At 54.5% G+C, this 24,658-nt stretch overlaps 2 protein-coding genes across 3 annotated transcripts in view; one reads left to right on the plus strand and one right to left on the minus strand.

Annotated features, from left to right (window-relative positions):
• The window catches only part of SLC1A7 (solute carrier family 1 member 7), a 54,065-nt gene extending 30,930 nt beyond the window's left edge, over positions 1-23,135 (plus strand). The window contains exons 3-11 of one of the 2 annotated variants that reach the window (XM_067007473.1): positions 1,919-2,134; positions 10,961-11,003; positions 13,120-13,342; positions 16,729-16,828; positions 17,541-17,774; positions 19,722-19,916; positions 20,691-20,825; positions 21,255-21,357; positions 21,988-23,135. In XM_067007473.1, the coding sequence (XP_066863574.1) occupies positions 1,919-2,134; positions 10,961-11,003; positions 13,120-13,342; positions 16,729-16,828; positions 17,541-17,774; positions 19,722-19,916; positions 20,691-20,825; positions 21,255-21,357; positions 21,988-22,206 (1,468 nt within the window). In that variant the 3' untranslated portion in view covers positions 22,207-23,135. The remainder of the gene's footprint in view (positions 1-1,918; positions 2,135-10,960; positions 11,004-13,119; positions 13,343-16,728; positions 16,829-17,540; positions 17,775-19,721; positions 19,917-20,690; positions 20,826-21,254; positions 21,358-21,987) is intronic. The other variant, XM_059038196.2, reaches the window with a different exon arrangement.
• PODN (podocan) overlaps positions 5,433-24,658 on the minus strand; it is a 43,024-nt gene continuing 23,798 nt past the window's right edge. The window contains exon 11 of the mRNA XM_067007459.1: positions 5,433-5,671. The gene's annotated coding sequence lies outside the window, so the exon portion shown is untranslated. The remainder of the gene's footprint in view (positions 5,672-24,658) is intronic.

Consider the following 24,658-nt stretch of genomic DNA (forward strand, 5'->3'; position numbering starts at 1 on the left):
GTTACTTGAGGTCAGGGACTGATTTCTGATTTCTTTCTGTGGGCACAGGGCATGGCACAGAGTGGGCACGTGCTAAAGGATTGAATAACTACATGGACGAAGGAGGACAGGCCTGGAGCTGGGGAATGAGTTCCTCTCCAACTGGCCACTAGTGTCCTATGTGACCTCGAGCAGGGCCTCTTCTCAGGGCCATGGCTTCCCTGTGGCCTGAAGTAGTTGGACTTGGCTGTGAGGAAATCTGTTATGGTCAGAGGCCTGTTTGGCCCCGGGCCGAGGTGCTGGCTCTTGTCTGGGGATAATCTCTCTCATGGATGATGTTGTAGGGTGGCCCCCATTTCTCCTGGCCACACAATCTCATTATGAGTCCTTCAGGATTTGTATCTAAGACCCACCCTAAGCCCATCACTAACATATGGTGTCCTGGCAGACAGGCATGAATGGAGGTTGTAAACATTGACTCATTCATTCATTCATTCACTCCTTCATTCAGCAAACTACACTCCAGCAGTGTAGTTTGGTTCTGGCTCTGTGGACCCAGCATTGAATCAGACCCAGGCCCAGCCCTGGCGGTGCTTCCAGTAAATAGTCAACAGTTCAATAAGGTGGGGCTGGGACAGAGGGCAGAACAGGGGCCATGGGAGCCCAGAGAAGGGGCCTTACCCCTGCCTGATGGTCAGGGAAGGCTTCCTGGAGGAGGGGACCCTTTAACTGTGTCTTAAAAGAGGAGTGAGGCTTTGCTACAGCAAGCAGGGAAGAGCAGAGTGCTCACAGGCAGCGGTTACCATGGGGTGCAGGAGAGGCTTTCTGTGCTCAACCCTGATGCTAGATGTAGCCTAATGATAAGAGGAGGTAGATGGGGAGGGATTATCTACTCTTGTTTACATGATTAAAACCAGACAAATACTTCCTTTATCTGAAAGAATGAAAAGGCTTTGGGGAAAAATCCTTTTGGCAGCAAAGTGCAAGCATCTCCTTAACTAATCTCTCACTCCCCACCTGCCCCCATCCCCCATCCCCAGCCAAACAGCCATGAGAAAAATAGCTCCAGGGCTGACTTGCTCTGGTGGGCAGAGAGCCAGGGTCAGGGCGGGCGGGAAGTGGGGAGGAGCCGAGAGGAGAGAGACCCACAAGCCTCTCCATACAGTCTCCCAGAGAGGAGAGTCTGGGCCGGGGCACTAACCCAAGACGGCCACAGGGTGGCACCGCTGAAGGAAAATCTAACCATGGCCCCATTTTTTAGATGCAGATCCTGAGGCCTAAAGATGGAGTGACTTGCTTGCCTGGGTCACATAGCCAATGGGCAGGACTGGGACTAGGACCCAGGTCACCAAGTCCCAGCCCAGGGCTCTGACTCACTCACTCATTCACTCTCACTCATTAGTTCATTCAAAAGCCTGCAGTAACCACCTGCTTGGGGGCAGGACAGAGAGCTCATGCTGGGCATGAGGGGCCCACAGAGAAGTCAGACCTGCTCCTCTTCTCACATGTCCTCAGTCTGATGAGAGAGACAGACAGTGACAGTGACGACCAGGGTCATGACAGAGGAGGCCGGGAGCTGTGGGACCCCCGGAATGGGCTCCTAAAAGATTTCACCCAAGAGGAGGCACTGAGCTTGGTCTTACCTGCTGGGTAGGATTTGGGCAAGTGAAAGGAGGTACTAAGAGGACACCAAACATGGAAAGGTCTAGAGATGTGAACGGGCTTGGCTGATGACACTGGGCCAGGGGGAGAGAGCAGAGCAGAGAATAGAGAGGCTGGATGGAGCCTCGGGGACTGGATTAGTGGGGGGACTCCGCATGCCTGCACATTCCCTGGAACGCCGTGAGGGTGCTAGGCAGAGCCAGGAGGGGGCGAGAGAGGGTATGCCTGAGGGCCTGGCCTGCCCACCCACAGACACTGACCCCTGTCACTCTCCCAGCTTGATGTCCGGCCTCGCCTCCCTGGATGCCAAGACCTCCAGCCGCCTGGGCATCCTCACTGTAGCATACTACCTGTGGACCACCTTCGTGGCAGTCATCGTGGGCATCGTCATGGTCTCCATCATCCACCCGGGCAGTGCGGCCCAGAAGGAGACGACGGAGCATAGTGGGAAGCCCATCATGAGCTCAGCAGACCCCCTGCTGGACCTCATTCGGTAATTCCTGCCACCGGCACCCTGCTTGGGAACGCCATGCCTGGGCTGGGGCTGCTGACCTCACAGGCCCAGCCCCGCATGTCACCCAGGGGGCAGAAGAGGGTGTGGGGGATGAGGTGCTCAGGGTCTGCTCTTGATCACTAATGGTAACAAGGGGGGCAGCCACAGAGGCCACTCTCTGCCCCCTCAGCTCCCATGCCTCCTGTTGGGCTCACACTGAACTGTCCACCCCCATCAAGATGGGGTGAGTGGGAGGGCACAGGGGACACAGGAAGGGCATTCCCGAAGAAGGCAACAGCTGTGCAAAGGTCCTGAGCTGGGAGGTAGTATTATGGGGAGAACTTATGGCCCATTCAGTGTGATTGGAGCTTGAGATGTGAGCGGGGAGTAGACAGTCATTGCTGGAGAAGTCGGTTGGGGCCAGACCATGAAGAGCATTGGGAATCAGGCCCCAGATTGCATTTTACCCTAAAGGCCCCAGGAAATGGGTTTTAAACCTACAGGAGTAGCATGATCCAGCTCAGAAGGCTCGAGCCTCTGTCCGCCAGAGTGCTGGTGGACTGGAGCTGGGGCGCACGGCAGGCGGGGAAGACAGAGGCAGCCTGGGCCAGGCTGGCAGCTATGGGCCTGGGGGGAAGAGGGAAGACTGAAGGCTGCTCAGGAGGTAAAATCAGTCTGCAAAGGACGGTGAGGAGGGGGGAAGGGTGGAGGCGGTGGGAGTCTGATTGAAAGGGCATCAAGGTCTCTGGCCTGAGCACCTGAGTGGACAACGGCGTGGTCACAGGGCCAGAGGACAGTGCTGGGGCAGGTGCGGACCTCCTGAGGGAGGCGTCAGCTGATGGGTGGCTGGTGGATCTGAATTCTGTGGGGAAGTCTGAGCGGGAGATGGAGGTTGGGAGAGCAGCAGGTAGAGGTGTTAGGGAGGCCCTGATGGCAGAGGGGTCTCCCTGGACAGTGTGGGTGAGGACAGCAGGGCTGGGACAGAGCTCGGGGAAGCAGCACATTGGAAACAGTTAATTGGGCTCAATAAGGTACCCCATGACACTTGCTCTGTGGGCTCCTTCTGGTCCCTCCCATTTTCTCACCAATTGCAGATATAAGAAATCCAGTCCAGTCTAACAGTCAAACTCCAGACTCATCCAGTCTAAAGCGAATCCTGTCATAGCCTTTTGCATCTGATTCAGACGTGGAAAGCTGGAGTGGGAAGAAGGTCCTAGCAGGTTTTTCTCTCTTTCTTGCTCTACCTATTCCCCTGTTGCTAGCCCTGGGGGTGGCACAGTGAAGAGGAAGAGGGGGTGAGCTAGAAAGGTCCTCCTTTATGGTAGTGGGGTGAGCTGGGGTAGCTGCTCCCTGGTTGTTTTTCTTCAGCGGAGCTTTTGTGGGCTCTTTGGGGCCCCTCCTATCACTGGCGTCTCTCACCTGTGATTCCCTTGACTCAGGCACTCCCTGCACCATCTGGCTGCTCACAGCGCCCTCCTCAGGCCTGACCTCTGGTCAGCTCCTCTGCTGGGGACCCCTCACCGCCCCCCGCCCTGGTGATCCTTTTAGGCAGTGTCCCTTCTGCAAGGTCCGCATTGGCCCGTGAAAAACACACACATCCTTGCTGGAAACGCAGCCCTTTCCCAAGGCCTTTGGACATGAGTCAGGCACCAGCCCCTACATACCTCAAATCTTAGGGGACACCGCCAAGGTCTTTGAGGAGTTCTCTTGGCTTAAAGTTAGGGAGAAGCACTCCTCTCGTCCTCAGCATACAATCTCTCTCTCTCCCTTTCCCTTTCTCTTGAAACACCCTCACCCTCTGCATCAGTTAGCTGTTGCTGTGTGACAAACCATCTGAAGACCTAGTGCCTTAAGACAACAACCATAAGTCTACAGGTCAGCTGGAAGTTTCTGCTGACTTGGACTGGGCTTAGCTGAGCTTGCTCATGTGTCTGCAGGCAGCTGGCTGCTCAACTGGGGAACAGCTGCTCCAGGATGATCTTGGCTGAGATAATCCAGCTGGGCTCCACGTGGTCCCTCATCTTCCCATAGGCCAGCCTATATTTATTTCACAGTGGTGAGAGGGTTCCAAGAGAGAGCTAGCCTGGACATGTTCTTACGAGGAAGGTAGAAGAACAAGAGAGGCAAAAAGAAACATACAAGTATTTTTCCAAGTCTCTGCTTTTGTCAAGTCTGCTAACATCCTATTGGCCAAAGCAAGCCATGTGGCCACGCCCAGACTCAGGGTGGGAAGGGTTGGCAATGTGACAAAGCGAAGGTATCCACGAATGAGGGCCTTCAGTGCAATCAAGCTACCACTCCCTCCATTTTCTCCATTCTCCAGGTTCTTTTTATCCTTTGAGATGTGTGATGAACTAAAGATCACAAAAATACCCGCAGTTTTGTTCCTGTTGTGTGGTTCTCACCCACAGGAGCCAAGAGAGACCCAGGCAAGGTCTGTTGTATCTACACTTACTTGCCTGGTGATTTCATCTAGTACCACGGCGCTGTACACCTTCTGTACACTGACGCTGCTGAATTTTGTTTCCAGTGGAAACCTCTCACCGGCACTCCAGCCTCTTACATACACTTGTCTAAAGGCATCTCGAAATTAGCACGTCCAAAGCTAAACTCTTGATTTTCCCCACAGATCTGTCCTTTGCTCAGTCCTGCCCATCTTAGTCTGATGCCTCTCTTAATCTCTCATATCCTGCATCCAGTTTGTCAGCAAATTCTGTCAGCTCTACCTTCAAATTCATATCTTAAACCTTTGCCCCTTCTGTCCTCCTCCACCACTCCCAGCATCGCACAGCCCACCATCGCCTCTCACTCGAGGGTCCCGTATGGTCACCTGCTTTCTCTCTGTTTCCCTACAGTCTGTTCTCAGCACAACAGCCAGAGGGATCCTTTAAAAACCTGCCCGCAACCTGTCACAGGTCGACAAAATCCACAGTGCTCACTATGGCCTACAGGCCTGTCATGATCCCCCCACCATGCACAGGTTGCCCTCTGACCTTTGCTGCAACTCTCCCTCCCCTCACTCCAGCCTGCTGGCCTCTGTGCACGCCTCCAAACGTGCTTAGGGTCCCGTCTGGGAGCTTTGTCTTCCTCGCTGCCTCTGCCTGGATGGCCCCTTCCCTCCCTCCGTTTACACCGCTGCCGTGTCACCTCTTCAGAGGGGCCTCCCAGACTCCATCACCCTCTCTCCTCATAGCTTGGGTTACTACCTGACACTACCCTATCTGTGTATTTCTGTATTTCTTTTTCTGTCTCCCCCACTGGAATAAAATATGCTCTGGGAGGGCCAGCTCTTTAAAAATCACCCCACTGTATTCCGGACCCTAGAACAGCAACTGCACAGCAGAGGTGCTGAGTGTTTGCTGATTACATACGTGGGATGCAGGGGCATCGGTGACGCTGGGGTTTGAAGCTGCAGGAAGAAGCACCAGCACAGGGAGAGTGGCTGAGCACGACGCGTGAGGCCACGGTGAGCCCCAGCCGCACCGGAGGGCTGCGTCGAGCTGCTGGAGCAGGAGGAGAACCAGCAAAGCTGATATCCTGAAAGCCAAGGGAGGAGGAATTTTGAGAAGCTTCATGTCTAAGATCCACTATTTCTAAGATTTGGTGACTATGATTCATCATTTCTTGGATGCTATGATTTGAAACAGCCTTTCCTTGTGGTGGAAGGGTTGTTTGCGCTCGGGGAGCCCCCGCCCTCCCCAGTGGCCTCCCCTGCTTGGGGGCTGAGGGCTCTGGATCTGACCCACATGTCAGAGTCAGATGTTCCAGGAGGAGTTCCTGCTCTCAGTTGCTTTTCACGTGGTGAAAATTTATCCTTCTGGTTTGAGGTTTTTCCCCCAGTCGCTCTCAACCCTGAGCAAGTTGTTTTGCAAAGCTGGGTGGTTGGACATCACTGTCACCATTTCTTAGTCAGAGAGCAGAGCTGCAGGGGAGATCACACGCTTCCTGCAGGGAAGCTCGTCTCACCTCTGCGTGGTCGCTCTGTGTGGCTGCAGGCAGGCCAGACTCCTCCCCGGGCTTGTTTCCCCCGTGAGTTTCAAGATCCCTTCTAGCTCTGTGGTTCCGAAACACAAAGGCCTAGAGGCCAGTGCAGAGGCTTCTGGGCACAAGCAGAAGGTTCTGGAGGTGGGTTGGTTCTGGGACGAGGCTGGAAGGACGGTGCAGAACTCAACCTTGCAGACCTTGATCCCAGGTGAGGGGGTGGCTGTTCCCCTCGAGAAGGGGGAGGCCGGTGGTAAGTTTGGGAAGGATGGATTGGAGCAGGGTAGCTTGGAGTGGGCAGCTTGGATTGGAGTGGGCAGGGTGTGCCTGGAGGCATGGGGACCCCCTGGGAGTGAGTGCAGTCACTTTCGTTCCATTCAGCCCACTTTTATTAAGTAACTGCTCAGGGCAAAGACATTGTGCTGAGAGCCGGTGGGGAGGGAGAGGGGGCAAATACAGGTCCCTGCATCCAGCTGTCAACCATCTTAGGACAGACAGACCAAAAGAGTGCCCTGGACAGCTACTCTCTGTGACCCTTTCTAGCTCTGACATTCTGAGAGGCTGTGCAGAAAATGAGGACACCGGCGATGAGGGTACCAGCGGCCCCCTCACCCTTGCTCTGGCCCAGGGCAGTTGCCTACCAACCAAGAACACAGAGGACCAGGGCAGGGAACTGGGAAATGGAGGCAGGTGTGCCTAAGGAAAAGTCAGAAAGATGAGGGGTCCAACCGAACAGGGAAATAAGGCCCACTTCATCCTTCAGGGAGGGAAGATACGCGTCCATCTCTCAAAGATGATCCAGAGGAACACAGCAGGCCATGTCCCTGGATGACTCTCCAAGACATGAGTTCATTTCCCAGGGCTCCAAGCGGGGGTTCCAGAAAACTGATGTCTGCTCACAGAGCAGCCTCACAGAACAAACCCAAGCCGAACACCAGTCAGAGCTGGGCCCCTTATTTGTTTTCCAATCTTTCAAAAACACCAGAGAGATTAAGTAATGACTTGGGTCTATTTATAGCTCCCAGTTACCCACTCAGGGATTGGATGAAGCTCTTGGGAGCCGTGCTTGGAAAGGAATAATTCCCACCTTTAGAGCTTGGATTGGGGATGGGGGTGAGTTTGGAAACATCACAGTGGGAACTTACAAATAGTAAGTGAGGTGGACTGTGGCCTTGCCCCAAGAGATGTGTGGGGAGGCCCAGGACAGAGTGTGTGTATACTTGATGGGCTTGGCTGCCAATGTCTCCCAGGCATGTTATGTCTGCATTTTATGTAAGCACCACCAGGAACACAGGCCTCATGGGGCAAACAGGAAGGCTTCCCATGGGTCTTCAAAGCCAAAAGATAATGGTGCATATTTTTTCATTTAATAATCAAAGGTATACTTTATTAAAATCTGAGGGTAAGTTCATTGATAATTAGCATGACCGCATGTATTAGGAAATGCTTTTGGCTGCTACTTAACAGAAACCTGAACCAGCGGAGCCTTAAGTAAGGTAAAGGTCTGCATTTCTTCCCAAATAAGCAGACCAGAGGTGGCAGCTCGTGGTCATCAGGAGCCCATGCTCCCTCCACCTTTGTGCTTTGCTGGGCTTATTAAGCACTTGGCTTCTATCGTCAGTGTGTCTCATGGTCCAGTAAGGTTGCTGAAGCTCCAGCTATTATGTCCATGTTCCAAGAGGAAAGAAAAGAGCTGGAGGAAAGGACCAGAGGGTCCTGGCTGCATGGGCATCTTTTAAAGCTTTTTCCAGGAAATGCCACCCAATGACTCCCACTTACATTGCATTGGCCACCCCTTTGGCAAGAGAGGCTGGGAAACAGGGCTTGGTGGCAGGGCCTTCTTGGTCCCTGTAACATGCCTGGGTTTCTGTTAGTGAGTAAGGAGAGAGCATGGAGACTGGGTAGACAACTAGTCATCCTTGATGCAGCACATAATTTAAATTATTGTCATTTTAAAGGAAGTTGTAGAGAGTTGTATGTATGAGATATAAGTTCCATTCGCTTTCTTATGTACGGCCTTTTGAACACCCTTGGTTTCTGCTCATGCTAAAGCAGCCTTCCCTCTAAGTTTCATTAGAGAACCACTTTGTCACTCGAACCTACTGGAAGTGTACCCAGGAGACATTTTCAAACTGTTACCACGTGATGCAGTGTGGGCCTCCTCCATTCTGGTCAGGAGCATCCAGGGCCGGTAGGCCATGCACTCTGGCAGGCTGTGTGCCTGGCGTGACTTTGGCTCTGTTTGCTGTCCAAAGCCCTTGCAGGCAGCTATTATTCTGGTGGCAGAAATCTGCTTACCACTCGTCGAAAAAAAGCCTCATGTGAGCTTCTGCTATCTCAGCTCCTGACCCTGCTTCTTCTCTCCCTTGTGACAAAGCTGAAATCAGTGGGGAAAGCCAAGACCATTCTCTACCAGTTTTCTGCCATGGTAGCTCATTCTAAGCCCTCTTCCTCCTGCCATATGCTAACCCTGAACCTGTATTGTAGCAGCAGTGAAAACAATTATAGTTTCTGCTTCCCAACAGTGGCTGCCAGGGTGTAAAGTTAAGAAAGAACGCACACTCATATTCATGTGTATAACTCCATGCATGTGTGAGCTGAGTCTCGCAAAAGGAGAGACTTGCCAAGAACAAGAGTGAGCGGGAAGGAGGGTTCAGGTAGAGGAGGCAGCGTGAGCACGAGGTGCATGGCCCGTTCAAGGAAGTGCCAGCACAGGAACAAAAATCCTTCTTAGCCTCTCTGATTTAGGTTAGATTCCTAAAGCAGATTATAAAGGCAAAGACCCTCGCTGTGAACTGCAAATTGCTTTACACAAAGTTTGCTGCCAGAACCATGTGAGGGTGTCACCAAACATCCTCACAGTGTGTACTGCCATTTGAAAATTTCTTTAACAGTTTGATAGGTGAAAATGTCTTTTTCAGTGAAGTCGAACATTTTTTTTTTTAATGAGGTTTTTTTTTTTTTTTTTTGGCCGCGTTGGGTCTTCATTGCTGCGCGCGGGCTTTCTCTGGTTTCAGCAAGCGTGGGCTACTCTTCGTTGTGGTGTGCGGGTTTCTCATTGCGGTGGCTTCTCTTGTTGCGGAGAACTGGCTCTAGGCACGCGGGCTTCAGTAGTTGTGGCAAACGGGCTCAGTAGCTGTGGCTCACGGGCTCTAGCACGCAGGCTCAGTAGCTGTGGCGCATGGGCTTAGTTGCTCTGCAGCATGTGGGATCTTCCCGGCCCAGGGCTCGAACCCGTGTCCCCTTGCATTGGCAGGCGGATTCTTAACCACTGTGCCATCCCGAACATTTTTTTAAAGATTTTTTGACTACTTATGTTTTTTTCTTCTGCAAAGTGAATAACCTGGTCAGGACGTTCCATCATTTTTCTATTGAGGTATTAATGTTTCTGTGGTCCATTTATGTATGCAGCAAATATTTACTGAGTGCCTGTTACGTGCCGGGCACTCTTCCAGGTGCTGGGGACACAGTGGAAAACAAAACAGAGATCCCTGCCCTCCAGGGAGCTGATGTTCTGGCGAGAAAAGACAGACAGTGAACATGGAAACAAGGCCAAGATTTGTAAAAACTCTTTGAAGATTGAGGATGATAACACTTTGTTGTATAGTTTCCCCCGTTTGTCGTTTGCTTTATTATTTTATTTGTATTGTAATCTGTCTTAGAGAGCTTCTTAATTTTTTTAGCTTTTGATTTTGGCATAATTTTAGATTTATAGGAAAGTTGCACAGATGGTAAAGAGTTCCCAGCTGTGCCCGTCTTCCCCGATGTTAGTGACTTACGTCTAGCACATCTGTCAAAAGTAAGACATGAAATTAGTACACACTATTAACTAAATTGCTTCATTGGATTTCACCAGTTTTTCCACTAGTGTTCTTTTTTTCTATTCCAGAATCCAATGCAAGATAGTAAGTTGCACTTAGGAAATTCTTAATTTTAATGAAGTAAAATCTATTGATTTTGTTCTTAGAGTGTCCTTCCATATCCTGAGATCTGATAAAACATTAACCTGTGTTTCTTCTAGATTTTTATGGTTTCATTTTAAAAATTATTTCTTTAAGCCATCTGGGATTTATTTTGGTGCAGTGGACATAAAGATCTAGTTTTTATTTTTCTGAATAGTTGGTTAGTTATGCAGTTCTCTAGAATGAGTCCTTCCTTTCTTCACTGATTTGTGGAGCAACTTCTATCAAATATGAAATACTTAGATGTCCCAGGTTCTGTCTCCAGGCTACAGGTTCCATTACATTGATTTTTCGATTGACGGCTGTGTCAGTATCTCACTGTTTTGACAGTTACATCTTTATAGTATGCTTTCATATCTGGTAGGACACGACTTCCTCCTCCTTTAGCTTTATGAAAATTATATTAACGAGAATAATGATCCCATTTATGTGCCAGGTCCTGTGTTGGGAGCCACAGATAAGATATGAATGACCAAGTCCCACCTTCAAGGAAGCCAGTCTGTGGGGGAAACAATCATGTGACCAGGGCCATCCAGCAGCGTGCTGGAGCATAGTTGACCCACAGGGCAAGGGCCATGGAGTCCACGTGGAGCAGTCATAGAAGGCTTGGCCTCTGCTTGATTGGAGTAGGAATCAGCCAGAGAAGTAGGCAGTGCCTTTGCGGCAGAAGGAAAAGTGGTCAAAGGCCTGGAGCTGGAGAAGTATGCAGCGTGTTTGGGGAACCTTATGCAGATGGTGTTGGAGCTTTAAGTCCTGGGATGGGGATGGTGGGAAGAAGTAAGACTGCACAGGGAGGTGGGGCAGGATCATAGAAGCCCTTCACCGCCAAGGGAAGTGTTCAGATGACCCCAAGCGCCCTCCTATCCTGGAATTCTTTTCCCAGGAACATGTTCCCAGCCAACCTGGTGGAAGCCACATTCAAACAGGTGAGTGGGTCCCTGGGCGATGGAGGGGTGGGCAGACAGGGCCAGCCTGGGCCCAGCTAGGGAATGACAGGCTTGCCCAGCCAGTCTCCCTGTCCCTGGGGTTGGGATGCTACAGGGAGAGGTGGTGGGAGGACCTGGATCCTTAGAGCTTCCTGTGGCCACACTCCTGCCCTGGGTTCCAACTTTTCACGAGGAGGAATTATGAGGGTGGAGGGAAGCCCCTGCTGAATGCCTGCTCTGCCCTCGTTTACACCCGTGCTCGCACACACCATCCCCTTCAGTCCCATAACAACCCTGCCCTGGGGTAGGGCCAGCCGCCCCTCCTGGACGAGGAATCTGAGGCTCAGGGGGGTTAAAGGATTTGCCCAAGGTTATACCACTAGTAAATGGCAGAGCTAGTAGGTGAACCCAGACCTGTCTGTGTCTAAGCCTGTTTTCTCTTTCTTTTTAGAATAATCCTTTCCCCCTAATAAAAACAGTAATAACATTCACTGTAAAATATTAGGAAAATACTAAAAAATATAAAGTAGAGGATAAAAATCACCTGTAGTTCCAGCACCTAGCAATAGCGATAGTAGAAGGTATGTTTCTAGTCTTTTTTTCTCTGCAGAAATGTTTTAAAAAATAAAATTAGGGTCATAGGACATATATGGTGTGCGTCTTGCTTTTATTTCCGCACTCCCGTTATATCATGGGTACTTTCCATGGTTATTAAATGTTTCTTAAAAATACAACATTTAGTGATGATGCAACTGTTTGGCTCTTGTAAGGCTGGGCTATAATTTACTTACCCATTTCCCCTTTCAGTTGTTTTCCAAAACAAGAAATTATGGTAAACAACCTTGTATACCAATCTTTGTCTGCACTTCTAATAATTTCCCATTCTTTTCCCCTTCTAAAACGTCAGCCGGTTGGTTGACTCAGTCCAACAAGCATTTCCTGATCTTCCCTGTGCTGGGGCCCTGTACTGGGCCTGGGGACACAGAGAAGGTGGCTGAGGGTTGCAGAAGAGGCTCCGAAATAAGGAGCCGTGAAACCTTGAGCTAATCACTGTATCTTTCCTAACCTCCTGGGTCTTCATCTGTGAAATGAGCCCGGTAGTGAAGGGCCCTGAATGCTAGGCTAGGGAGTTTAGATATTATTTCAACAGTGATGGGAAATTATTGAAGATGTGAAACAGAAAGAGAGAATATTGCTCTACTTCACTTCCCTGCCTGGAATGCCCTTTATCTTTTGGCAAACTCCTACCCATCCTTCAAGGCCCAGCACCCAGCACAGAGTGTTCAACTTTGGGATGATGATTATGATGGTGATGGTGGTGGTGGTGATAGTAGCAGTAATGGTTACAGAAGGCTTACCATGTGCCAGGCCCTGCTGTCAACCCTTTACATATATTGTCTCATTTAACCTAACGAGGTAGATTAACTATTAAGACCCCATTTTACAGATGAGGGAACTGAAGCACAGATCCTGAGTGGTTCCCTTTTTCCCCCACTAGAAGACTTGCTTTATTGATACTGTGGTGTTGGGAGGATAGGAGCCCTTGTGTGGACTCCTAGTACCTGAGGAGTGAGAGCAAAAGACTCAGGAATGCCCTGAGGGCTGAGGAGGAAAGGTAGGTGACTCAGCCACTCAACTCTTCCCAGCTGGGGCCTCATCTCATCAAGAAAGCTCGGGACAAGCTGAGCTTTTCAAATAGAAAATCCAAGTTTCCATCAGTGGAAGGCAGGGCTGGCTGGCTGTTATGGATGGATAATGGATGGTTGAAAGGGGATGAACAGGTGAAAGGAGGATTATCCAAGTAGATTATCCAGGTAGGAGATGGATGGATGATTAGAGAGGGTCCCAGGTGGGTGTAATGAGGCATAGAAAGAAGAGGGAAGGCAGGATGGAGGGAGGTGTGGCTGAGTAGTGTATGGATGGATAAAGGACTCTCAGTTTTATTTTTGGTAAAATATTGATAATAATCCCTGTCCTGCCTATGTCACAGGGTTATTGTCAATCAGATAGTTCATGAGTGGATACAAATGTGCTTCCAAGATATTATTATTATTGTTGTTGTTGATTATTAATAACAACACTTGGACTCATTCCGGGTTGGGATGTCGCCCAACAGTACCGCACCAAGACCACCCCCGTTGTGAAGTCCCCCAAGGTGGCACCGGAGGAGGCCCCTCCTCGGCGGATCCTCATCTATGGGGTCCAGGAGGAGAATGGCTCTCGTGTGCAGAACTTCGCCCTGGACCTGACCCCACCGCCCGAGGTCGTTTACAAGTCAGAGCCTGGCACCAGCGACGGCATGAATGTGCTGGGCATTGTCATCTTCTCTGCCACCATGGGTATGTGCTGCCCACCCGCCCCAGCATGCCCTGGAGCTTGGCCCTCCTTGCATTTATCCCTCCCTGCATCCCTGCGTCCAGTAACCTGAATAGCCTGGAGTCTCCCCATCTTCCAGGTGGTTCCTTCCTTTCCTTTCCAAGGGAGTGGTTCATGTCCCCATTCCATTACGGGGACAGGGGGTGTCCCCAGCCCTCCCTCAAGTTGGAGCTGATGTTCCTCACTCGGAATTCCCCATCCCTGGGTGCTGTTTGCCTCCAGGGGTGTCGGTCCTCCCTATGAGAAGAGCATGCCTCTAGCCCCGTCCCAGCGGCTGTTTATTTAAAGCCCTCATGCCTCCCCTCCGCCCTCAACCCTGGGGCCTTCTCTCTGCAGACCTGTCTGTGCCATTTCTTGGGGCCCCCTGATCACACCCTTCCCTTTGCTACTCTTCTCTGGGTCCCCAAGGCCCACCACAGGCTACTTACCAGGAATCTGGTAACGCTTAACTTGCACAGGCCCCTTTTGAGGCCTGTACCTTTTTTTTCTTTTTTCAATTTTGTATTCTTTTTCTTGAAGAGGTCCGCAAACTGTGTAAGCTTCAGATCCCACAAAACCTCTGGATACACTCCTGCCTGTGCACCCATGGCCACCCCCGCCAACGTACGCATACAACCTTCTCCCTTCTTTGGAGCCTAGGAAGTCCTAACCCCTCCACAGCAATCTAGCTTGTCAGTCCCACCCCGTCCCTCTAGGCCAGCCCAGGGGTCATCACGAGTCTCACTATAAAATCACATCAGCCCCCCCGTTGCCCCAGCCCCAGACCTGGGAGGGCCTCTCTGGCTTCCGACTCCTCTGCAGGGTTTTCTTCTCAGTGGAAAGCCTCCCCATCCTCCTGGTTTCTCAGGCAAGGAAACTTGGGGTCACTTGCTACCCTGCCTTCTGCCTCAGCCCACACCCAAATCCCGTCAGGCCTGCCTCTGAAATCTCTCTCGAGTCTGTGCATTTACCTTCGGCGCACTGCCCCAGCCAAGGCCGCCGCCATCTCTTACCTGGTTTCTGCAAATGCCGCCTCAAGAGTTCCCTGTCCTGGTGTGTCCTCCTCACGGGGTCACTGAGTCCCCACGTAAAGCCTCCACTGGCTCCACTGTACTCCAAGAGGGGTCCAGGCACCGCGCGCAGCCCGCAGAGCCTGCAAGCTCCGGCCAGCCTCTCGTCCTGCTCGCTTACCCCCCGCCCCGCCGCGCTGCCCGTCAGTTCCTGGAAGGCGCCTCCCGGGCCCTTCCCACCTCCCTCAGCCTGGTTGTTCCTGCCCCTCCCTCTCCCCTGCACCTTTCTCCTCCTTGAGGGACCTCTGTATAAGCATCCCATCCCCAGGGAAAGTCTACCTGACCCCCCCAGTCAGGTGCCCTGTGTTACTCACATGTTTGACCCAGTGCGGTTACGTAATTGTTTGTGTGACTGTTTAATGCCTGCACGGCAGCTGTGTACGCTCCATGCAGGCGGAGACAGGGCTTGTTCTCCATTTAGCCCCATAGCCTCCTCGGGACTGGCTGGAACAGGTGCTCAGTAAAATCTTCCAGAGAGATGGGTAGATGGATGGATGAATGGATGAATGATAATGGGTAATGGAGCACTTATCGTCGTGGTCAAAAGGCCAGGCAGGCACACAGAGGGGCCAGGACCTCAGAGACCCGAGTGTGTGAGGAGATGGTGTTTGGAAGCATCCTCAGTACATCTGATAATCTGTCCCCAATCCTGGACTTTCTTCCTCCTCCCAGCCATCGCCTCTCTCTTAGGGGTGGGAACACACTAAAAGGACATCTATTGGCAGAGCTAAAGAAGCCTTTGAGACCCTTCAACTCACTGTTTGCTGAGCACATGCAACTGTCCACGTGTCAGTGTATATTTGTTGTGTGTGCCCAGCTCTAGCTGCACCCACTTCAGTGTGCCCACATCTGAGCCTGAGCGAGCACACTTGCACGGCTGCCCCCCTCACCGCAACCTCCTTCCCCGTTTCCTCCCTGGTGCTGGGATGTGGCTGATGCTAAGGTGTCATTGGCCTTGCCTGTCGGAGGAAGCCCCCTGCCACCCCCTGCGTCCCATGCACACTAGCACCCAGCCAGCCGGAGCCCATGGGTGCCCCAGGGAGCCTGATGAGGAACAGGAATAGCCGACAAGGAACAGAGCCAGCAGAAAACCTGGCTCTGAGCTCAGTCAGGCTTCAGTGGGCCAGATGTGCAGGGCTGGGCCCAGTGTCATCCGCATCTCCGGCCTCTCCCGCCCACCCCGGCAGGGCGCCACTGCTCCCCATCACCCGTGGTAGCTGCTCCCCAGACAGCGTGGGTTCGGGCTTCATGGGCAGGGAAAGAGCTCTTCTCTGGAGTCTCACCGACCAGGGTTCAAATCCTGCCCCTCCCCAGCTGAGTCAGTGGATGAGCCTCTCGGACACAGTGACATTAAGCTCCATGAGGACAGTCACAGGGTGTGATTTGCTCTCCGATTTTGTGTCACTAGAGGGAGAGCAGTCACTTGTCACTGTTCCAGGAATGGCCTCACCGTGCTCACCTGCATGAGCTCACCCCACAGAATAGCACACATGTGAATGCTTCCTGAGTGAAGGAGAGCCCAGAACCCCAAGGGGAGGCTAACAGAGGCTCCGGAAAAGGCTTTATCATTCATTCATTTGTTCATTCATACATTCATTCATCCATCCAATGATGAGTTGCCTTCATGGGGTTAAACTTCTACTGGAGAAGACAGCAAAAAACACCAGACGACTGTTGTAATAAGTGATATGAAGGGATCAGAAAGAAGTGAAATAGAGGGGAGTAGGTGGGGAGTCTGCCAGGGCAGTGGGCGCAGGTCTCCAGCCAGGCCAGGGCTTCAGGCGTCGGGTACCATGCGGGCAAAGGCCCCACCACAGTCAAGAGCTTGATATAGTCTAGAAACGTGAAGAAAGCTGCGACGCAGGAGCACAGTGAGGAAGGGAAAGCAGGGCCTGACAGAGGCGAGAGTTGTAAACGGGGTCAGATCAAGTGGGGCCTGAAGCGGGGGGTGTGGGAGTGTCGGTTACGCTCCATGTGTGCAGGGAAGCCGGTCGGGGGTGTTAGCAGGCAGCATTTTTATCTTTAGAACATGGCACTTGCTGCTGGGTAGAGCGGGGTGAGAGAGAAGGAAGAGATGAGAGCCCTGTGGGGAGGTCACAGCCTGCTCCAGCGGGGAGGAGAGGGGAGGTGCGGGGGAAGCGCTGGGGCAGTCGGCTAAGATCTTGGCTAAGCGCCAAGATCTGCGTGTGCCTGCGGTCTGTCCCTGCCTGGCCACCAGCGTGTGCTGGCACACGTAGGCATCGTGCACATCTGCAGCCACCTGCGGCGCCTGTGATATGCTGTGTCCCTGCCCCCCGCAGGCATCATGCTGGGCCGTATGGGTGACAGCGGGGCCCCCCTGGTCAGCTTCTGCCAGTGCCTCAATGAGTCCGTCATGAAGATCGTGGCAGTGGCTGTGTGGTAAGCCTCACCGTAGGGGTGCTAGGGGCTTCTCTTCTACCCACTCCACCGCCTTCCAGCTCTGCCCTGGGCAGCTGGAGGGACACTGTGGTCCCATAGGAGGGAGCAGAAAGCTGCCCGGGAGGCTGCGTTCCCCTGGATCCCCCCAGCCCTGACCAGGCCGGGTTCCAGCCCTGGGCCTGCCACTTCTGGCCCCATCAGGCCCACTGGTGGCAAGCTAAGAGCTAATAAACCTGGCCCTGTTCTCTTGGCCTCAGTTTCCCCATCACCTGGGGCCTCATCAGCTCAGTTTTTGGAGAAAGGAAACACTGGAAGTGACAACCAGCTGCCCCTCCTTGGTTCAGAGTTCAGACCTTAGGAATCTCCTAATCTAACCTTGCACAGTCAGATGGGGAAATGCAGAGGCCTGCCAAGGTCACCCCCAGAGGCTGTGGCATTGCTGGGCTGAAACGTGGGCTTGCAGAGGGCAGGGGAGCTCCTCCAGCTTCCTCCTGGACGGAGGAAGGCAGAGCGGCAGGAGGCTGTGCATCGCTGGGCTGGTTGAGGTAGCATTCGTTTCACCACGTGCCAGGCACCTGGGCACACAGTCTCATTCTGTCCTCACAGGGGCCCCGGGAGGCTTAGAAGGGTGAGGCTAGGCAGTGATACAGTGCCTGGGCCTCCCAGGACCTTTGTCTGCCCGGCACTGAGCCGGCTGCCCCGCCCACCCCAGGTACTTCCCCTTTGGCATCGTGTTCCTCATCGCTGGCAAGATCCTAGAGATGGACAACCCCACGACCGTGGGAAAGAAGCTGGGCTTCTACGCTGTCACCGTGGTGTGCGGGCTGGTGGTGCATGGCCTCTTCATCCTGCCCCTGCTCTACTTCTTCATCACCAAAAAGAACCCCATCGTCTTCATCCGCGGCATTCTCCAGGCCCTGCTCATCGCGCTGGCCACCTCCTCCAGGTAGCCCTGGGCAGCGGGTAGGATGGGGGAGGAAACCATGGCTGAATGCTGTCCTTCTGTCCAGCCACCATTTGTCTGTAGCCATAGAACCACGGAAAGTGTCAGCGTGACCTGCTTCACGAACTTGGGAGACGCTACCGTAACAAGACGTATTCTTAAAATGTAATGCTTGAGGCACTACCTGCCCAAATGGCAGAAAGCCCTCCTCCACCTGCCAACATACCCCGGGTTCACTCAGTCCACATGGGGCTCGGCTTCCACACAACAGGGGCAGGGAGAGCTGAAGAGTGCTGAGTCTGCAATCGTTATCGCTGTCGCCTTGCGCTGCCACGTGGTGCTTCTGTTGAAGTCAGGCCCTGTGCTGTTTAGGGACCTTGCCTGTCTACTGTCACTGGGACAGCCTGGCAAGTTGCCCCGTCACAACCTTGGCGGTGTCTCCAGACAATGGGAACTTGCCTCATGGTTCCATCACCCACTAGCTGTGTGGCTGTGGGCCAGTCACCTGACCTCCCTGGTGACCTCCCTGTCAGTCTCCTCGGATACAGACTGAGGATCATTGTCGCCTCTGCCACATAGGGTCACTGTGGGATTAATGGAGATAACCCACTAAGGCCGGTCTGGGCTTGATGAAGCAGCACCTGCCCTCAAAGATCCCAGACCGCAGCCGAGTGCAGGAGACCCAGGGAGGTAGAGTCATGCAAATTCGGCTATTGAGCAAGGGGTGGGGTGGGGGAAAGGAGGTGGTCACTTACTGGGCATCTAACCCTGTGAAGAAAGGGTGGTTCTCCCCACAGCAAATGTCCAAGCTCCACATGGAAGAAGTCACTCAAACTTGAGCCCATGTCTGTGGCACCAAAGGCCTGGCTCTTCCCTGCATCCCTCACTGCCTTCTCTTCCCTGGGCCTCAGCTTCCCAATCTGTAAAATGGGAATGAGGGCCACCACAGACCTCCTTCCCTGGCAGCCACATGGCCCACCCTTGGCAGCAGAAGCACCTCATACAGGACTCAGGAGAAGCAGAAGCCCAGTGAGGAGAAGCCCCAGAAGCCTTGTCCAGGAACCCTCACCCAGGGCCGAGGGAGGAGGTGAGAGGGAAAGACGAAGCCCCAAGCAGCTGCTGGCCCCCGTGACAGAGCCGGCAGCCCTCGCCATTTCCTGGTGGCAGGAACCACGGCCTCAGGCCCAGCATGCCTGGGGCCCATGAGGGGCTCTGGCAGGTGCCAGTGGGCTTCCCAGGCAATGACCTGTGGTAGAGGAAGGGCTCTGGGGCCACGCTAACCTGAGTTTCAGTCCCAGCACTGCCACTGGGAGCTCAGTAACAACACAGCTGCAACGTGAGCAGTGGCTACCACTGGTTGAGCGCCTACAGTACGCAGATGCCGTCCTGAGGGCCCACTCGTTGAATCCTAATAGCTCTGTAATGTATGGACTGCTTGGGACAAGGAAACTATGGCACACGCAGGTTAAGGAGGTGCCAGGGCCACTGGGCTAGTGGGAGGCTGGAATCCGAAGCCAGCAGTCCCGCCAGAGCCCAGCTTTTGACTGACCTCTTTATCCGCACTTGGCACAGTCGTGTGACACAGGGTCAGCCCCTCCTCCCCTCTGGGCTTCAGTTTTTTCACCCGTAAAAGGGACTTAAAACCCCTCCCTCGCAGGAAGCCATGAGGATGTATAAAGCACAGTGCCCGGCGCATAGTAGGAGCTCGGCTGGTGGTAACTCCCTTCCTGACCTGTGTGTATGGGGGTCTCTGAGGCCCTGGGCCTGGGCAAGTCTGGCCATGTGACCATTTTCAAAGCCTCTTCAGCCTGTTCTCCCCCCACCCCAGATGGGCCAACTGCCTGGCGTTGGGGGGTGGGGAGAGCTTCCCTCACTGGCCAGCTGGCAACCTGAGGGCGCTGACCATCCTGGAGGAGGGTGATGAGCAGACACTGGCTCCTCTGCCCACAGCTCAGCCACACTGCCAATCACCTTCAAGTGCCTGCTGGAGAACAACCACATCGACCGGCGCATTGCCCGCTTCGTGCTGCCCGTGGGCGCCACCATCAACATGGATGGCACCGCACTCTACGAGGCTGTGGCCGCCATCTTCATTGCCCAGGTCAACAACTATGAGCTGGACTTCGGCCAGATCATCACCATCAGGTGCACTTCTGACACCCTGCACCCAGTGTGGATTGGGGCGGGGGGTACTCTGGAACGGCCTTCAGGAGTCTTGAGCTCCCAGATCTCATGGAGTCTCTGAGGCCCAGAGAGGGCAAGGGGCTGATTCCAGGCCACACAGCAGGCAGTGCTGGGGCTGAAACGTGACCTGGCTTCGTGACTCAGGGCATCAGGCTCCTTCCCCAGCGCTGCCCTGCAGAGGGGGCGCTCTGAGCAGGCTGAGAAGCTTGGGGCCAGAGGAGGGCCCGCAGTCTGGACATGTAGAGCAGGGAGGGTGTTGCAAGCAGGCACAGGGTAAGCAGAGGCCAGGGGCAGGATTGAGGGCTGGTGGAAGAGCTGCTGGTGTGGCTAGGGCTGAGGGAAGGGTGCTAGGGTGAGGGGCAGAGGCCAAGGGGAAGGCCTCACATGCCACCCCGAGGGTACAAGTCTGACCCTGGGGACCCAGTCCTAGAGGGAGGCTGGGCAGAGCTGTGCCAGTGGACAATCAGAATCCGTGGGCAGCTTCCTGGAAACCTACAGAGACAGTGGCTCCAGACACAGGGTTTTCCACAAACTTCTCAGGAGGTTCTGCTGAGGCCAGGGATGGGGGCCTCTGGGACCACAGGACCTTAAGCAGAGACATGCCTCCCACCCAGGGAACTCCCTGATGTGGCATTCCTAACAATTCCTGCTCCACAATGCTGTCCCCAGAGGCCCTGGGGTTTTGGCCTCCTCCTTGGGTCCAGGGCCCAGCAATGCTCCCTGCCCCTCCTGCAGCATCACAGCCACCGCAGCCAGCATCGGGGCAGCTGGCATCCCCCAGGCCGGGCTCGTCACCATGGTCATCGTGCTCACCTCCGTGGGACTTCCCACTGATGACATCACCCTCATCATCGCTGTCGACTGGGCTCTGTGAGTGGGGTTCGCCCCACCCACCCCTATCCCTTGGGTGGTAGGCACTCGGGGTGGGCTGGGGAACTGCCGTGGTTTGGCACCGTGGGTACTCGCTGACACCAGCCCAGCTGCATTATTTGCGGGGCCCAGTTTTCAAAAATGAAAATATGGGATCCCTTGTTCAAAAATTATAAAGAATTTCAAGAGGGTGGGAGCAGAGCATTAGCCCAAGTCCGGGCCCTTCTACACACAGGCCCTGAGCCACTGCACAGTCACATGCCTACAAAGCCGGCCCTGCATCACCCACTTCAGCATCACCGGGGGGTGGTGGGCTGGGAGGACCAGCAAGGCGCCCATCCTGTGGCTGCTGCTGGGATGAGCACTGTCCTCTTCCAGCTCCCCTTACAGCAGAGGGCCTGCCGCTCACTGCCCACCTTGGCCCACCAGGGACCGTTTCCGCACCATGATTAACGTGCTGGGTGATGCACTGGCCGCCGGGATCATGGCTCATGTCTGCCGGAAGGACTTCGCTCAGGACACGGGCACCGAGGTGAGAACGGTGCCTCCCTCCCAGCCGGGCTGCCCAAAGGCCCGGGGGTGGAGCCAGGTGGGGTGGGCAAGGCAGCACATCGGCCACCCACCGGCTGGGCAGCCCTTGCCTGACCCCTCCATGCCTTTGTTCTCATCGTGGGCGCCCGGGTGACAGATTCCTCTAACAGCAAATTGCTGAGCACCCACTGTGGCCAGTGCTGATCTAGACACAGGAGCAGCAGGAGTGAACACAGTCAGTGCCCTCAGGGAGCAGTACCCTAGCGTCCTGCCGACAACAGTGCCAGCGTTCACACATCTGCTGGGGCTTCACGGTCCTCAGGGCTCCTTCAGTAACCACGTGTAGCAGGCTGCCCCACTCCATGGAGAGGACACTGAGGCCAGGCGGGGGAGCCACCCGTCCCCACACTGGACCCCGTGAGCCAGGTGCCCTCCTCTACTAAGACAGTCCCAGGAGAAAGCAGGACAGCTTGGAACTGGAGCCCAGAGAGTCCTTGTGACCTATCAAGATCCCCCAGCACATCTGTAGGAAAACCAATCAGGTTGTTCCCAGCCCTTTGCACCTTCAGTCCTCCCTACTGCCTAACCTCAGTCTTGCCTGCTGCTGCCAAGACCTGTTTCCCCTCACCAGAAACTGCCGCCCTGCGAGACCAAGCCAGTGAGCCTCCAGGAGATCGTGGCGACCCAGCAGAATGGCTGCGTGAAGAGCGTGGCTGAGGCCTCAGAGCTGACCCTGGGCCCCACCTGTCCCCACCACGTCCCCATCCAGGTGGAGCAGGATGAACAGCCAGCTGCTGCCAGTCTGGACCACTGCACCATTGAGATCAGTGAGCTTGAGACCAACGTCTGAGCCTGCGGAGCTGTAGGGGCCGGGGAGTGGGGGCGGCTCTCAGCTCACGACTTCGCTGAGCACAGGGGCCAGGCTCCCACTATCTCCCCCACCACCTTGAGAGACCGGAATGAGACCCGCTTGATGGAAAGGGGGGGTCTCAGAAAGGGGAAAGACTGCATGTGGGAGCCCCAGCTGGAGAGTTACAGGCAGGCACAGCCCAAGCCCCGACTGTAACATTTCCATCGTGTTGGCCTGTGAGGGCGGCAGGCAGGGGTACGATCCCCACTTTCTGGAGCACAGAGTTGAGGCTCTGAGAGCTGAAAACAGTTGCCCCAGGTCTCAGAGCAAATAATGTCAGGGCCAGGACTCTAGTCCAGGGCTTTCAAGCCTCGGCCCCTCCCTCCCGGAGGATACGGATGCCTGCAAGGCCAGATGCCGAGAGAGAGGCTCTGCCCCTCCCCAGGAGCCCCAGAGCCACCACTGCTTTCAATTTATGAAGACGTAGCAATGTCCTGGCTCTGCCCCAGCTGTGTCCCAGCCCAGGCCAGCCCCCACCCTGCCCCGTAACACGTGGCCTCAAACAAACTGCTCTCCCCAAGGATGGGCCCAGCCTAAGGCCAAGACCGCTGTCTTCCATGTGCCACACACAGCCCGTCCCGTCTCCTGTCCTACCAGTTATCTCTCACAAAGCTCACCTAATGTGGAGATGAGGATGTCTTCATCAGAGCCACAGGGCCCTTAGAAACACCAGGGCTAGCCTCCCACTGAACAGATGGGCTGGCCAGGACTGGGGAGGCAGACTCACCTGGGATGCTTTAGTCAAGGTACCCATATGGCCCTGGGGTCAGCGCTCCCCCAAAACCCGTGTGATGAAGTGGAGTTAGATTTTCTATTCCCTTCTGTGTTTGTAAATTCAGTGATGACTAAATAAAGGTATTTTGTTTTTCAATCTTGTGGGCCTAGCGACCATACTCTGGCCAGCATTTCTTTATTGGGCTAATACAGGCAGTAAAAGAGCAGACTGGCCTGTCTGGGCAGCCAGAGTACAAACAGAGCTGTCCAGGAAGCCAGAATGTCAACAGCCTTGTCCGTGTAGCTGGAGTGTAGACAGCTCTGCCTGAGCTGTCAGCATGTGGACAGGCCTGCCTGGGCAGCCAGCGGGCAGATGAGCCCATCCTGGTGGCTGGAGTGGGGACAGGCCTGCCTGGGCCGTCACATGCAGGAGGTAGAGTGCAAACCAGGCTGCCCAGGGGCCTGTCTGGACAGCCACAGTGTGGACAGACCACTCTGCCCACAGCCTGGGCTCTGCTCTGCAGGCAGGGCCCTGAGGTCAGTCCTCACAAAAGAAACACATTTCCTCAGCCAGCCTGGCTCCTTTCGGTGAATGCTCTGCTTTAAGGAGGGGATGTACCCAAGAAGTTTCCAGACTCTCCCTCCGTCATTCTCCTCAGCCCCATGGTGCCTCCAGGAGGCTCGCAGGGGACACAGAAGAGCCCTGGCCACACAGCCTGCTCTGGATGTACTCTGGGGAGAAGATGCAGCCCCAGGGACCCTCTTGCACTGTGGAGCCCTGGAGACACTGAAGCTGTGGGAGGGGAGGGGCCTTCCAGGGTCACTCCGAGAATCAGGAGGGTACCTGCCTCCCAGCCCCCACTCCTGAACTATTTCCATCCTCCTCCCAGGGCCATAGTCTAAGGAGCCCAGGAAGGGGCCCCGGCTCCCCCTCCCACTGCAGGGCTGAGGGCTGTAGTATCCACCATGGGAGCATCTTTCCTTCCTTAAGGCCCAATCACCTAGGAGAGGTCAGATGTCAAGCTATCCTAACTCCCCACATGGTGTGGCCTGGCTTATTGGTCCCTTCCCTGTGTCACATCTATAAGGCCCTTTGAGCAATGGTATCTGCTCCACACAAGGCAGGAACCTGCTCTTTACTGGGCTTGACAGGAGCATGCTTACACACCTGCAGTAATGAGGGGCCACTACTTGCAGGGCATCTCATCCACTGTGGGGCAGCTCTGCCCGTCAGAGGTTCTTCTTTGCTCTAAGCCGGGTACGGCCTTCTGGTCCAGCTCTGGCCCTGCTGCTGGTGGTGGTGGTGCACTGGGCATGTCTGCAACTTCTTCCCTGGGCAGGTCTGCAGAGACCAGAGCCCCAGCTCCCAGGCCTGCCTCCAGCCCCTTTCCCACTCCAGCATCCTCTATGGGACAGACTCCATCAGGAATGCCCACTCAGTGCACAGGAGGCCTGAGCAGCCTGAAGCTGGCAGGTCCTCTGCTTGGATGCTCAGACCCTGGGAGTGCAGAGTGAGCTCACGGCCTAGTGTGGTGGTCCCAACCTGCTGACCTCCACCCAGCTGAGGGGCTGCATCTGCCTCCAGGCCGCCTTACCTGCAACGAAACCCTGCGTCCGGGGACCTCTGCCTGTGTGATTACTTTGTGGGCCCCAAGAACTTAACTCTGCACTGACTCCT

This window comes from Kogia breviceps, chromosome 1 (genome assembly GCF_026419965.1).
Source record: "Kogia breviceps isolate mKogBre1 chromosome 1, mKogBre1 haplotype 1, whole genome shotgun sequence".
In the NCBI taxonomy this organism is placed as follows: Eukaryota; Metazoa; Chordata; class Mammalia; order Artiodactyla; family Physeteridae; genus Kogia; species Kogia breviceps.